General features: G+C 58.1%; 1 protein-coding gene across 4 annotated transcripts; it reads right to left on the bottom strand.

The window, feature by feature from the left end:
• Nucleotides 1-455: 455 nt before the first annotated feature.
• Nucleotides 456-14,095, bottom strand: DNAJB5 (DnaJ heat shock protein family (Hsp40) member B5). 4 transcript variants are annotated; one of them, XM_061477132.1, is made up of 4 exons: nucleotides 14,048-14,095; nucleotides 7,383-7,627; nucleotides 4,745-5,343; nucleotides 456-796 (listed from the first exon to the last, which is right to left on the bottom strand). In XM_061477132.1, exons 2-4 carry the CDS (start codon nucleotides 7,591-7,593, stop codon nucleotides 563-565), a joined length of 1,044 nt encoding a protein of 347 aa, XP_061333116.1. In that variant the 5' UTR covers nucleotides 7,594-7,627; nucleotides 14,048-14,095; the 3' UTR covers nucleotides 456-562. The 4 variants fall into 4 exon arrangements, with proteins under 4 accessions (XP_061333116.1, XP_061333115.1, XP_061333114.1 ...); XM_061477131.1 differs by lacking the exon at nucleotides 14,048-14,095 and adding an exon at nucleotides 11,462-11,680; XM_061477130.1 differs by lacking the exon at nucleotides 14,048-14,095 and adding an exon at nucleotides 10,500-11,213.
• Between the last annotated feature and the right edge of the window lie 429 nt (nucleotides 14,096-14,524).

Genomic DNA, 14,524 nt, shown 5'->3' with positions numbered 1-14,524 from the left:
GAAACAGTCCGGCTACGGGGCGGGAGGCCACCCATGATGGGCACAGCGGGACCCCCAACAGCAGCAAGTATCAAAGAGGGGAGGAGAAAAACCAACAGCGGGCACGGCAGATCCTGCTGAGTCCTATTTACAGTGCGCCGGGCCCCGGCCAGTCCAGCCTCTGGTGGGGACAAGTGGCCTGAAAAAGCAGGTGACGTTAAAAAACCCAACACGTGACGCACCCCCCCGTGCCGCTGGCTTGTGCGAGGTGGGAAAGCTGGAGCTCAGGGTGGGAATAGAAAAGCTTTGGCAGCTGGGATGGGCAGGAGCTTCCCTGCTGCTGGAGTAGAAAACAGGCCAGGAGGGGTGGGTGAGTGGGTGGATGGATGGATGGATGGATGGATGGATGGATGGATGGATGGATGGATGGATGGGGTGGGTTTTGGGGGGTAAAGGAAAGTGTTGCAAGGGTTGGTTTCTTGTTGTTTTCTTTTTGCATTTGAAAGTGCTGTGGCACCTCTGCTCCGCGGTGCTGCGGCACGAGCGATAGGAGTATTGCTGCTTGGAGAGGAGTCCCCGGGCTTTAGGAGCACGGGAGGTGCTGCTTGAGGATCTGTCTCGTCTGAGGAGCTATTCTGTCCGGGAAGCGGATTTTGAACTCCACGATCAAGTCTCCTCGCTGGCTGGGAGCCTTGGGGAAGGGCAGCCCCTCCCCACGCAGTCTCTTCACTGTCCCCGGCTTGATGATATCGTTGCAGGGCAGCGGGATCACCCGCCCGTCGATGGTGGGAATGTTCACGGTGCAGCCGCACAAGGCCTGCGGGGAGAAGAGCAGACAACGCCATTAGGTGGGGCTGACACCCCAAAGCATCCCCGTGGTCCCCGCACTGCCCGATCACATCCCTTCGGGTGATGCTCACCAAGTGCGAGCCTGGGTCTCTCCTGGTGCCCCCCAACACGGACGGGGCTGCAGGAGATGAAGCACGCTCCATCCCCACCTCCTGCAGGAGGAGCTACCAGCGAGCCCCCCACCACTCGCAGCAACAGGACAGGCTAAATTTAGCCCCTTTCCCAGCCTCCGGCAGCCGAAAATCCAGCTGAGATCATCAGATGCCGCCGCGGTCCATCAGCTGTCACCCTGCAGAGCAGCCCGGCAGCTCTGCCCCGTGCTGGGTTATCTATAGCACAGCCTGTGCGGCCTGTTCTCCCCTCAACAACAGCCCCAAAAGGTTACACTGGTGCGAGGCAGCGCTGCAGCTCTCCTAGAAGCCACAGGGGATGGTCCCTGTCACCAGCCCCTCGTGGTTTCATAGATTCATGGAATGGTTTGGTTTGAAGGGACCTTAAAGCTCACCCAGCCACGGGCAGGGACACCTTCCACTAGAGCAGGTTGCTCCAAGCCCTGTTTGGTGGGCACCAGCCCGTTGTACCCCGGCAGCAGCCAACCTGCATCAGCGACACACGTGATGCAGGAATGCAGCAAGAAAACCCTCATGTCCTTAAATAACTCAGACAGCTCTGGCATACACGTAGGCAGGATCGTCTCCAGGCTCTCAGCAAGGGCTGAGGGAGAGATGCTTCTGGAAGAGGAAAGGAGGGGGGTACCAGGAGTACATCCTTGAGATTCCAGGTGGGGGGCTGGCCCTGGGGTCCCAGCCATCCCAGAACACCCTGCAAAGGGAGGGGAGGAGGATGCAGTGGCTATTTCTGGGGTAGATTGGGGAATGCTCTGCATTCCCCTCGACAGGAAAAGCCTCCAGTGGCAAAGCAGCAACAGGCACCAGGACAAACATTTCTTCCCATGCTGGCCATGGGCTCAGGGATGACGGATGCGGGCTCTGCAGCTGAGCCAGGGATCTGTAGCAGCTATCACAGAAGAGCCCATGCCAGAGCCTGCATGGCAACCAGAGAGCAGGAGATGGGGCTGTCTCCTTGCACAGCTCATCTGCATTTGGTCTCCTCCTGGGAAGGGTGTCCTGCAGGAATGAGCTTTTCTGGCTGTGGGAGGATGGCTGTCTCCAGCTCCATGCAAGCAGTGGCAGCTTGGCTAATCTCCAGCAAGTAGAAGGAGGGGAAGAAAGGATGCTCTGCTCCATCAATGCATCACACAGGGATGCTGGAGCCCTCCTGCTCCCCGGTGCACACCACCACCCACCGCAGAGGGCTGCATGTGTCTCTGTGTGCCAGGGAAAGGACATCTCCAGCCACAAAGTGGGAAGGAGAACAGGAACTCGCTCCCTGTGGAGCACGTGGATGGGGCAAAGAGAGGGATGTGAACAGGAGCGGGCGGTAACAGCGAAGGCAGACAGGATCTTAATGTTTCCTTCCTAGAGCCAAGATGCAAGAATCCCAGGCAATCACTCCTCCACCGTATGTCCCTGTTTTTAGTTCCTTCTTGCTCAACTCCTCTGGCATTTGGGAAACCGGTTGCTGAAGTAACCGCGGGAGCTGCCCCGCATCCTAGAAAGAGGCTGGGTTTATCCCTGGGGATGAAATCACCCTGGGTTTGGTAGCTGTGAGAGCAGAGCTTTATCTAGGTCAGCGTTGGGTCCTCCTCCGCTCCCAGCAGAGCTACTGGGGGGGAACGTCAGCACCGGTTGTGCCCCAGCCATCCGGATGCTCTGAGGAAGGTGACGCCAGGTAAAGGATGCAGGCGTTAGGCAGCAAAGCCCCTGAGGTCTGCCTGCCAGGAGCAGTGCGATTCCTCCCTCCCCCGGCTTCCCACTGCGACACAAGCCTGGAGTTTTAGGAAGAGACACTTCCTTGCAGTCCTCATACACCTCTGGTAACCAGCCTGCACTGTCGCAGTCCAACGGGGCCAGACTTGGGGGCTGGGAGGGCCCTGCATCCCTCGGTCACTCTCCAGAGGGCTCTGAAGATGGAGGAGGATGAGGAAGATGCTCTCCTGGGTGCCTAAGCACCAGGTAGTTTGCTCCCTGTGGCAGCAGGGTGCTGGTGAAGGGTCTCCAGCACGGCCAGGAGTGGGGTCACAGCACGCATTGCCTGCAGGCTGGCACTGTGCTCTGCTCCTCTTGTGGCAGTGGAAGAGGCTTACAAGAAGGAAGGATGCAAGGAGAGTAGCCAAGGCTATGGCTTGGTGATGAAGAGGCTGCACTCCATCACATTCTGAGGTGGTGGCATACGGAGCTGGGAAGCTCCTGGCACCTGCTTGTGCTCCAGAGTACTTAAGGTTCTTCTCCTTATGGAAGATAAAAGCAGCAGAGTTATCATCCTACCCTGGCAAGCACAGGATGGGGATAGCAGCCAGGCTGGCACCTCCCTGAGGATGCTGGGTTTGCGGTGGGGGAGGACAAAGACCACAAGTTCTAGCTCAAAGAGGTGAGGAATTTGCCCAGACCAGCAATTTTCCACATTGTAACTGCATTGTGCAAACCAAAGGGCAGCACAACACGCCCTGCTCATCACAGGGATGAGCACCACCGCTCCTGGTGCAGCAGCAGGTTTCTCCACTTGCTTCTCAAGGGACAACTCCAGGCAAGAGTCCCTCCAGCATCAGCAGTGCATGAACCTGGGCTAACATCAGCACAACCAGCCTGGGGTTAATTCTACAGATAGATAGGGGAATGCACAGAAGGAAACATCTGAGATATGGCATGCTGGCCCCATAAATAAGGCAATCTCTCCCGAGTATTTCTGGCGCAGCCAGGGAAGCCAGCCACCACAGGAATAAACCTCTGCACTCTGCACTGCCAAGGACAGTTAGCTCCTGAGTCAAGATTAAACTTCAGCTTGAGTTTTCCCCAGGAGCACCGAGGTCTGCTTGACCTGCGTGGCTGCTCCTTTCCCCCAGAGCACCAGGTCACAGCCCCAGCAGGGATGCAGAGCCATGACAAAGCTCCTCTGACTCACTGGCAATGTTTCACAAGCTCACGTTTCCCTACCTCAGGTCTGGCCCATTGAGCTTATTTCTATGAAATGCATTTGAGAACATAAATCTGTCTCCGGGAAGAAAAGAAATCAGCTCATTAAGAAGACAGACAGCGTCTACAGTCTGAAAGGAACAGCAAATGGCAGCTGCACAAAACGTCAGTGTTAAGTGCAGCTGCCAGCTGGGATTTATTGAAAGGTAGTTATAAAGCAGCAGTGGTGAATGGCATGTCTTGTGCTGGGTTAACCTGCCCTTCCTCTCCCACCTCGCAGCAGTTTGCTGGCTCTGATGGATCCAGTCCCACTGTGACCTGCAGGACTGGTATGTGCTGAGTTTTGCTAACTGCCTAAAGCTTTGTTCATTTGGTTCTTTATGCAGGGGAGGCAGAACCAAGAAAAACAGCTAAAGAATTGCTCAGGGAGGGCAAGGTGGCTGTTCTCCACATCAGAACAGCTCCCGCTCTCTGTCTGTGGGGAGAAAGTGCTATCCTGGACAGTAGCTAAGCCACAAGCAGGCTCAGCTGCGAGAACAAGCAGGGACGAGACTCATGCCAACCCAGGTCATCCCTTGTTCCTACAGACATCTGGGCTCTCTTCCACATGTGAACACCCTCTGCTAAAACAGAAAGACGAGACATATGGGGAAGGGAAACAACAAACAAATGCCACCTTGTACAGGCTCAAGGTGCACCCAGCAGGGGCCACAGCACCTGCGTCTTACACGCAGCTCCTCTCTCCAGATGTCTTTGCTTGTGTCTTTCCCAACCTACCTGGCCCTTCCTCATCGTTGCAGGAGAAGAAACAACTCCTGTCTCGGTGCCAAGTGCCATGACCCAGAACCACCTCCCACCCCTTGGGATTTCCCACTCATACCCACCTCTTTAAGACTGATGTTTGCCGTGTAGACCACGTTCGTTCCATCCCTCTTGAAGTGCGAGTGAGGCTTGTCCTTGAGGATGAAGACGATGTCAGCAGGGATGTTGTCTGGGGTGGCATCCCCTTCTTTGGGGAATGTGATTTTGGTTCCCTCCTTCCAACCCCGTTTGATGACAATGTTTAGGATCTTGTCCTCAGTCCGCATGGTCCGGCCATCAGCATTGAGCCTTCTGCGCGTGATCTTCATCCTCTTGGTGGAGCCGTGGTAGATCTCTTCCAGGGACACCTTGAGCTCGTGGATTACGGGTGGGTCTTGGACCTTCCTGCGTGTGTGCAGGGACTCTTGGTGCCGCCGGTGAACCCCGTTGATGCCGTTGAAGCCAAACCGGCCGAAGGCACTGAAAGGGTCGTCGTCTTCATCGATGTCCATGTCTTCCTGGTCAAACCCGTTGAATATTCGGGAGCGGCTGCTGGCGAAGAAGATGTCAAAAGGGTTGGAGCCTCCGAAGAAGGAGGCAAAGGTGGCATGGGGGTCTCCATGGAAGGTGTAGTGGAAAGTGTTCCCTGAGCCACCTGAAGAGCCACCTCCAGTTTTGAGACCTGGAAGAGAAAGGGGAAGACAAGACATGAACGCTCTCTGCCAGCTGATGCCATGCCAGGACTGCACTCTCCAGGCAGGATCATGGTCTCTGCTGGTTCTGGGCAGACCTTCCAGTGTCTCCTAAGGCTGCAGGTCACCCACTCCAGCCAGCCACCTGCAAAGAACACGAGGCAGGAAGGTACTAGCTTAACCCATGATGAACAAGCTCAAAACAAGCTCACCAAGCTCAAAATCTGATCAGGTTTTGTCCCTGCTAATCCCTACTGAAGTTCTTCTTTGCTCATCTCCACCCAATTCATCCCCTTTAAGCATTTCCTGACCATCCCATCTCCATTTTTCCCCATGGGCAGGCTCCCTTCTGCCCACATTGTCCTTTCTTTTGAGCTGCACCAATGGCTGCAGTCCAGGAGCATCACATCCTGTAGCTGAGAACAGGCTTTGAGCTCACAAGTGACCATGCAGACCTCCAGGTCAGCACACAGCTGCCTGCGTACAGACTGTACAAAACACCAGGTAAGCTCAAGGTTAGGATCCTTTTGCAATCATTCCCATGGGGAATTCTCCTGTCAGGTCCCAGGCTAAGCCTTACGTCACTGCAGCTCCCCCAAGGTCCCAAGCAGCCAAGGCACATGATAAGTGCCCCTCCAAAGAGGTCACATACGCTCTGTGAGGCTATTTTTGACCAGGAGGGTTGGGAAGGGTTAAGCCAAGCCTAGCTCTAGGACTATTTTCAGGGCACAACAGTGACAGTGATGGACTATTTCTGACAGGCTGCTCCTTGTGCCAGACCCCCCCATCACTGCAATGGGGCAACTTTGGGGGTCTGATTGATGAAATTAATATTGTGGGTGGGTTAGGGGGGCTTCACCTTGCCCACCACATGGATGCAGAAGCCTTTCAAAATGCTGATCCCCAAGACATGTTGCTCAAAAAAACGTCACCTGATGGGGAACGAAAAGGTTTCCATGGGCCACGACACTGATGGAGCAAGAAGGGGGCTGCTCTTCCCTCCCTCCTTAACTCATTCTTTATTTTAGGTGTTTTCAGGTGATGGGGATTTCGCCGAATCCCCAGGGAGCCCCTGTCCCCTAACAGACTGTACAGCCAGGAGGTTTCACCTTTAATCCCGTGACGCCAGCCCGAGCTGGGTCCGATTTCCTCGGCATTGCCTCTGGGGAAAGGCTGGTTTCCCACTTGAGGCAGCCTCTTCTCATTTTACAGGGTGGCAGATCACTGCGCCCGGTGCATCCATCATAGCCCTGACATAACTGACGGGTCAAAATTAACCCACTGCTGGTTAATTCTGCTGGTAGCTCATTAAGAGGATGCACCTGCCCGTTGACAGGGCTGCCTCTTCCACCCAGCAGCCTGCTCCTGCCAGACCTCCTGCTCTTTTAAGCACCCAAGTCCTGGGCTGATTAATGCAGATGCTATTCGGTGCTCTCCTCGAATGGGGTTGCGCTCTTCCATCTTCGACTAATAAGGCCGCCTGTGGTTGAGCGGCTCTTCTCCTCCTCCTCCTCCTCTGTGCCAACCACCAGACAACAGCAGCCGCTTGGTTTCAAAACAAGGACCTATTACTTAAATTGGGAAAAGCTTTGAATACTGTAGGTCAGCCTGTACCAGGGAGGACAGCGGGACCAGTGCCCAAATGTGGGGAGAATGTGGACAAAAGCAATACTCCTCTGCTAGGATATTTAGGTCAATTAAAGGGCTGCTGACGAATTACCCCAGGTACGATCCAGGAGGTCAGGTGAACTCCTTCTACCTCCCTTGTCCCAGCTGTGTTTTAGGGCAGAAGGCAGGGAGAACCCTTGCCATCCCAGGAAGCAGGGTGGAAAAGCAGGGTGACCCAGAGAGAAACAGGATGAAAGAGGATTCCTGACACCTGTAGAGCCTTCACTGTCCCCAGTTCCAAGCTACCAGCCCCATTTTGAGTGCAGGCACGAACCCTCTGTGTGAAAAGCCTCCCTTGCCTACAAAACCCAATCTGGACCACCACCCCTGCCTCCAAAGCAGGCAGCGCTTGTCCACTTACCTTCCTCCCCATACTGGTCATATACAGCTCGCTTCTTGGGGTCACTCAGGACATCATAAGCCTCCGCGATCTCCTTGAACTTCTCCTCGGCGTTGGGGTCTTTATTCTTATCAGGGTGATACTTGAGGGCCATTTTCCGATAGGCTTTCTTGATTTCATCCTCGTTGGCACCGGTCTGGATGCCCAGGATCTTGTAATAGTCCTTGCCCATGACGGCGACGCTGCCGGGAGCCGAGTACTTATTCCTGAAAGCAGAGAGACAGCCCTGGGTAAGGCGAGCACTGCACTGGGCTCGGCTGGGGATGGGACCCACACGCACTTATCGCGGAGCTGGTGCTCCCTGCGTCCCACCGGCCAGCAGCACCACAGCCGGCTCAAGTCCACGCTTCCCAATGGAGGTCAGAGCCCTGGGGCCAAGATGTGTCCTGGCTCCAGCTGTAACCCTCTGAGGACTAAGGCAGGGACAGGGACACTCATCTCTGAGGCTGAAGGGAGTAGGGAGAGCCTGAAACAGGGCATGGCATTATAAAAGCCACGCCACTGCTCACGTCAGGCCGGGACCGTGTCCTCCCCCTGCCCCTGGGTGGGCCCAGAGGGCTGAGCTATGCCTATATGTAGCCAGCAGCCCGTGTGTGTCCCCTCCTCTCCCAGCCAGGGACCTGGGATGGGAGTTGGGGTGGTGACAGCAGGGCTTTGGAGGCTGAAAGCAGCGGCAGAGACCATGCTGCCGCCTTCACCTTAAAGGAACTTCAAACATTTTGTTCTTGAAAGCAATTGGCATTCAGCTAGAGATAAATGCCTCCGGCTGTCAGAGCCGTAATTTGTATTTAGCGAAGAGGGAACGGAGCCGTTAGACAGAAACATCTTGTGGTGGTGGGAGGGCTTTTTTTTTTATTATTTTTTTTTGTTTGAAAAAGAAGAAAAAAAAATAATTCCCACCAGTTTCTCTCCTGACTTGCACTACCCAAGAGCCTCCAACTGCATCTCGCAGAGAGCCAGAAACACAGGGCTCACTCGCTCCATCACGCGGGGGCCGAGGCTGGGGCCATGCCTATACTAAGGCATGGAAAATCCAGTGGCTGTAATTCATTCCCCGGTCATGCTGCTGGAGCCGCAGAGACCCAGCGAGCACCGGGGAGGGCACAGGCTGAGCGAACCCCACACTCCCACAAGGACAATTCCTGCTGCTTCTCGACCTTTGGTTATCTGACCAAACTCCGGACACCCTGAGCACGGCCTGATCCTCCCTCACAACTCAGTGATTGCTGCATGCCCTCCTCCTCTCCCATCAGACCTCCTGCCCCCCGTTAAAGCCTTCCTGCTCACATCTAGCTCCTTGCTACCACCCAGGTTTCTCTCCATCCTTCTCCAAACACCCCTGGGCAGCCTCAACCCATCTCGACCACCCCCTAGCAGACAGATCTCTGCATAGGGTGTGAGCCTTGATCCTGTCCTTCACCACCATACAAGCTGCCAGATGTTCTCCCCCATCCTTAAGCACCCATGGAGGTCACAGAGGGATCTTCCAATCACAGCAGCTCAGATGTGGGTGGCCAGGGCCACCACAGCACTGTTGAGCCCCTGGCATTCACCCACGGGTGGCCTTGGGTCATGCCATGGGCAATCACCCCTTTACAGATGGGTGTCTGTATAGGGGTTGGAAATTGGCCCCACACTTGGGCAAACTACCAGCCTCTGGAGCAAGTAACTGCCCCTGGCACGGAGCAGGTGCTTTGCTATAGATGGGAAGAGAGCAAAGGCAGGCAAGGCACAGACCTCTGAAGGACACAGTGAGGTGAGATAAGGGCACCCACGGATTTGTGTGGCACAAAAGAGGTGGGAGAAGGTCCCTGTGGGTGTAAAGAGCATCCGACAGCATCTCCCACGGCAGCTCCTGGCGCCAGCTCCTGCGCAGAGCCGCCGGCGGCTCCATCCCACGCAGGCGCTGGGGGATGCTCTGCCCTCGGTCCACCTCAGCTCTCTTCTGCCCTTCCCATGGGAACAGGCTGCGCAACACCCAGAGATGAGCAACAGGAGGGGGGCTGAGGGTAACCTGCCATTGCCCCCACCAAAGGTCACTCCCATGCAGCCTTGGTGTTGGGCAGGGTCTCCCCATGACCGGCACCAGCACCTGGACCAGGATTTGCCCCTGTCCGGACAATGCATTGAGGACAACCCCATCGCACACTGGCTTGAGCGATGCACACTACAGCACCTGGCTCCCACCACAGCACCCAGCTCCAGATCCAACCCCACACAGCCCAATCCAACAGCACCCCCCTTGCCCAGCCAAAACCCCACGGTGCTTCCCAAGAAAACACCTCCTATCCCGGCACAAAGCTGTTGCCCCCTCCAGAATCCCCTGTCCTGCCCACCAAGGGGTTGTTTCCTGGGGTGGGGACGCAGCCAGGGATGCTCTCCTGGCCCGGGATCCCTTTGTGTGGCTCTGCTCACGGAGGGTGGGAATTACTGTCCCGAAACATCCCCCCACGCATGTTTTACCGTGAGGAGCCGGCGGCAGGTGACCCGGTGGGTTAAGACAACGCTCCGGAGGCGACGCTCACATGTGCGATGATGATGATGATAAAACACGACTCTGTCCCCGCACAGTTTCCCTCCCACCTCCCGGGGATCAGCTGCGCCTTGCCACGGCTCCTCTCCCCCTTCTGCTCAGTCATCTGCCTTCCCATTTAACCCCCTCAGGAGCGGGGCTGGTGGTGGAGAGATTGGGGGGGGGTGGTGGTGAAGAAAGGCAGGTAAAAAAGCCATTCCCGCATCACCCACCCAACAAACCCACACCTGGTAGGGGAACACAAGCATCCCCCACCACGCCCTGGGGAACCAGCCTGGCCTTCATCCCCCTCCTGTAACCACACACATGGACCCGAAATGAAATAATTAAGTCAGAAACGGCGGCTTTGTTCCATCCCTGCACATGACATCAGCTGAATAGCGATCCCTTGACATAATCCCTGTGCCCGGCAGTCCCCACTGGAGGGATGAGGCTCACCCTGGGCAGCGGCACCGGAAAGGGGAGCTGTGCTTTGTGTCCGTTTGTCCACCTCAGGGAGCAAGGTCACGGCAGGACGCGCGGTGCGGAGGCAGGAACCCACTTACCGAAACTTGACGAACACATTCATAGTCCAAGCCGACCTTTTCAAAGGCTCTAGTTTGATTTTAAACATCGCCGTTGTCCACAGGTGCCCCGGGAGACGATGGAGAGTTGCCAGGAATGCCACACGGAAGGATGCTCCGGTGGCCGGATCCCTCCGGCACAGCAGAAAGGCAGCGGTCGGCACCCGGGATGGCTCCAAAAGGGCTTTAGGTGGTGATGGGTGAGCGGGTGCCAGGGGGATGCTGCTGGGAGCTGCCGTCCTTTGTCACACACACACGGGGACACCCCTCAATGGAGTCGCTCTCCGTAATCTTCCTTTTAATTGGCTTCTTGACGCTTCCTCAGCTCCAGCATCCTCCCTCCCCACTGCCTCCCGGCCGCCCCGCTCCTGTCACACACGTCCCCCGGTACTGTCACGTCCCCGTTACCGTCACGTCCCCCACCAAGGAGCAGGGAGGGAGCGCACCCAGGAGCTCCCCCCTCCTCGGTGTCCCCAGAAAGGACTCTGCTCTGCACCCAAAAGTAGGACGGCAGCGGCAGAAAGGCGATACGATGTGTTAGAAAGTCACATTGACCGGGTTGCACATCCCCAGCTTTCCCCCCGCGGGTCCCCGCAACACCGGTGCCCCACAGAAGGGGTCCCACCAGCCGGAGAATGGAGCTCCCGGTGCAGCATGGCACCGGGATGGAGCCGGGTCCGAGCACAGCGGCACAAAACCTACTTCTGAGAAGTCACCTTCAGGCGCGCCAAGGAAATCCAAAGGCACCGCATCCCCCTGATCACTCACGAGCCACTAAGAGCATCCCCTCTGGATGCCTCACAATGGAATCAGGCAGCCGTGCCGGGCAGCTCCTGCATCCTATCCTCGGCAAGTGCAACACCACATCCCGAGGGATTAGGGGGGTCTGGTGGTGGGAGCCGGGATGGATGAGCTGGGATGGATAAGCCAGGATGAGTGCATACCTCTCGGCGCGGCTCCAGAAGAGCAGGATGGCCGGCATGGCAGCGTATCCCGGGTTCAGTCAGGGATGCCGGATGGGATGCTGGAGGGGATGCGGGACAGGACGCGGGATGGGATGCAGTGTCTCGGGGCAGGCAGAGCCACCCGTGCCCGTGCTGGCTGGCAGCCGCAGGCAGCAATGTCATGACTACCCGCAATGAATCATCCCCTCCCCGGGCCCCCACACATAGTGCCCGCCCCCCCCCCCCGCCCCACCACAGCCCCACTGGGGTGCGGGCACCTGCGTGGGGATGGGGTTAACCCTCCCCTCGCTGCCTCTGCTCTGCCTCACAGCCCCCACCGGCAGCCCCCGGCGTGGGGAGAACGGGGCAAGACCCCCCCATGACGTCTCCCCACAGAGGGTCCCATATTCCCATGCCCACTCCTGCGTGGAGATGGGGACAAGATACACGTGCTGAACTCCCCCCGCCCCAGGCATGGTCTCCCATTCACAGTCCTACACGGTGCTGGGTGGTGATGGGGTCAAACCCCCCTTTGCTGCTTCCCCTTGTGGGGCTCCCCCTTTTCAGCCCCCACCGGGGTCAAGCACCCTTCAACACCTCTCCATACAGGATTCCCCCTTTCCAGCACTATAGTGCTGGGTCCTGGGTTGGGACAGGGTCAGGCCCCCTCCCCATTGTCTCCCATGTAGGATCCCAGCCCGCTGGGGTGCTCGCACTGGTGTGGGGATGGGGTTAAGCCCCCCTCAACGTCTCTCCATATCAGTGTCAAACATTTCCAGCCCCTCAGTGTGTTCCCCCCCCCAGTGTAGGATCCCAGCCCCACTGTGGTGTGGGGACAAGGTCAAGTCCCACGTGCTGCCTTCTAACATGGGGTGCCCCTTTCTAGCCCCACCACAGTATGTGGGGATGGGGTTAAATCCCCTCATTGCTCACTCTGAGCCCCCTGCCGAGCCCCAGTGGGGGGGGCTAAGACCTGTGTGTGGATGGGGATAAGTCTCACTACAACCCCCCAGGCAGTGCCCCATTTAGGGGTGACCCATATAGGAGCATGGTGAGTTGTTACCTATATGGGAAGGGGTTCACGCCTCTGCTGTGCCCCAGCCCCATGGCCCCCAGCCCCACTGGTTAACCCTTTCCTGCAGCTCTCTTGAGGGACACTGTCACCTCCACTGGGGACAGGGGTTAACCCCTTCCTTGCTGACTCTGTCACTGTCACTTGGGGGGTGCAGGGGGTCTTTATCCACTTCCCCTGCCAGCTCAGCCCCACTGGGACATACTGGCACCCCCGATGTGAACGGAAGGGGTGGTGGCGGTGTTAACCCCTTCCTGGCCACACCACACAGCTCCAACTGGACACATTATCCCCTCCAAAGCGGGATGGGATAGAGGGGTCAGCCCTCACCTCAGGGTCCTCTCCAGCCCCACAAGGCTGTTCTGTAGCCCCATGGAGGGGACGGATTAACCCCTTTCTGCCAAATTTGAATGCTCTGTTAGGGGGCAAAGGGAGGAACCCCTTGTTCTCACCCCCTTCAGACCCATGGAGACATGCTGTCTTTAGGTAGGGCTCCACAGTTAACCCTGACCCACAGCCCCACCAGGAAACCCTGCCACCCCATGGGGGCAAAGGCAGGGTTTCCTACCTTCCTACCCTGTCTTCAGCCCCACAAGGACACCCTGCTACCCTATGGGGACTAGCCCTAATGGCTAGCCTCTGCTCCCCACCCATGAAGGGATATAGCGGCTCACCTCCCCTGCCCAGCCCCACAGCAAAACCCAGGCACCCCAAGGGGTAGGATGATTGACCCCCATGGGGTAGGAGGATTGACCCCAGCCTCACCAGTTACTCCGTGGGGCAAAGGGACTGTCCCCCCGACCCCAAAGGGACACAGTGTCACCTTATGGTGCAGAGAGGTTGATCCCCAGCCCCTACAGAAACACCCTGACACCCCGTGGGGCAGAAATGGAGTGAGACCCACAGAAACACTCTGTCACCCCATGGGGCAAGGGGTCTGACCCCCTTAGTGACATCCTGTCACTGCATGGGGCAGAGCGACTGACCCACAGCCCCACAGCAACAACCTATCACCCCATGGCACAGTGAGGCTGACCCCCAGCCCCACGGCAGCACCCTGCTCACCCGACAGGGCAGGGGTCCTAACACCACAGTGACATCCAGTCACCCCATGGCGCAGGAAGACTGACCCCATCCCCATAGAGACACCCTGTCACTCCATGGGGCAGACGGACTGAGCCCCACAGGGCAGGAGGACTCACCCCCTGTGCCCCCACAGCAACACCCTATCACCCCTCGGCGCAGAGACACTGACCCCCAGCCCCATAGCGACATCCTGTCACCACATGGGGTAGGAGCACTGACCCCCTTTAAGCCCACACCGACTCCCTGTCACCCACCGGGGCGGGGGCACTGACCCCCACGCCCCCAGCCCCACAGAGTCACCGCAGAGAGCTGAGGGCCCGCGCCACGGTGTGGGGCGGGGCTCGTATGGGGCGGCGGAGGGCAGCGCTGTGGGGCAGGGGGGGCAGCGCTGTGGGGCGGTGTGGGGCAGGGCCGCCCCCGGCACTCACCGCTCGCGCTGTCCCGGGGCGCCGTGCGCTCGCTGAGCCGCCCCCCCCCGCCCCATCCCAACCCCCGCTATCTGGCTCCCCCCTCTCCGCCATTCCCCGCCCTCCCCTCTCCCGCCTCCGCCCGTCACGTCAGGGGAGTCCCGCCCACGCTCGCCACGCCCCGTTGGGCCGGCGGTGTGTCCGTCACCGCGCCTCTCATTGGCTGTCCCAGGGGAGGGGGCGGGGCCAAGCGGGAAGGTTGAAAGCAAGACCTACCCCTTTACCCGCCCTTTTCACCCCGCCGCCTTAACGCCGTCTTCTATTGGTCCATTCAAGCCGGCACCTCCCCTTTGGCGCTCTCTCATTGGCCAGGAGCTCCGGTTAGGAGCGGCGGGGTCTCTGGGGGAATGTTCTGGAAAGGTGTGACGTCAGCGGGGCGGTGATTCTCACGGGCCGCTCCCGCCCGCGGGTGAGGGAATGGAAAGGGACCGGGAAACC

The sequence above is a fragment of the Pezoporus flaviventris genome, unplaced genomic scaffold (assembly GCF_033815535.1).
Source record: "Pezoporus flaviventris isolate CSIRO_AGI_PZ_B2104156 unplaced genomic scaffold, CSIRO_AGI_Pfla_v1 ptg000100l, whole genome shotgun sequence".
Classification (NCBI taxonomy): Eukaryota; Metazoa; Chordata; class Aves; order Psittaciformes; family Psittacidae; genus Pezoporus; species Pezoporus flaviventris.
This window is presented reverse-complemented; position numbering and strand designations above follow the sequence as displayed.

What these genes read in the sequence shown, in the direction of transcription:
- DNAJB5 (XM_061477130.1), bottom strand. Translation starts at nt 10,567, where the DNA reads ATGTTTAAAATCAAACTAGAGCCTTTGAAAAGGTCGGCTTGGACTATG. An exon ending in AATGTGTTCGTCAAGTTTCG is followed by an intron (nt 7,628 to 10,499) that starts GTAAGTGGGTTC and finishes CTCTGCTTTCAG; the next exon opens with GAATAAGTACTCGGCTCCCG. An exon ending in CAAACATCAGTCTTAAAGAG is followed by an intron (nt 797 to 4,744) that starts GTGGGTATGAGT and finishes TTCTCCCCGCAG; the next exon opens with GCCTTGTGCGGCTGCACCGT.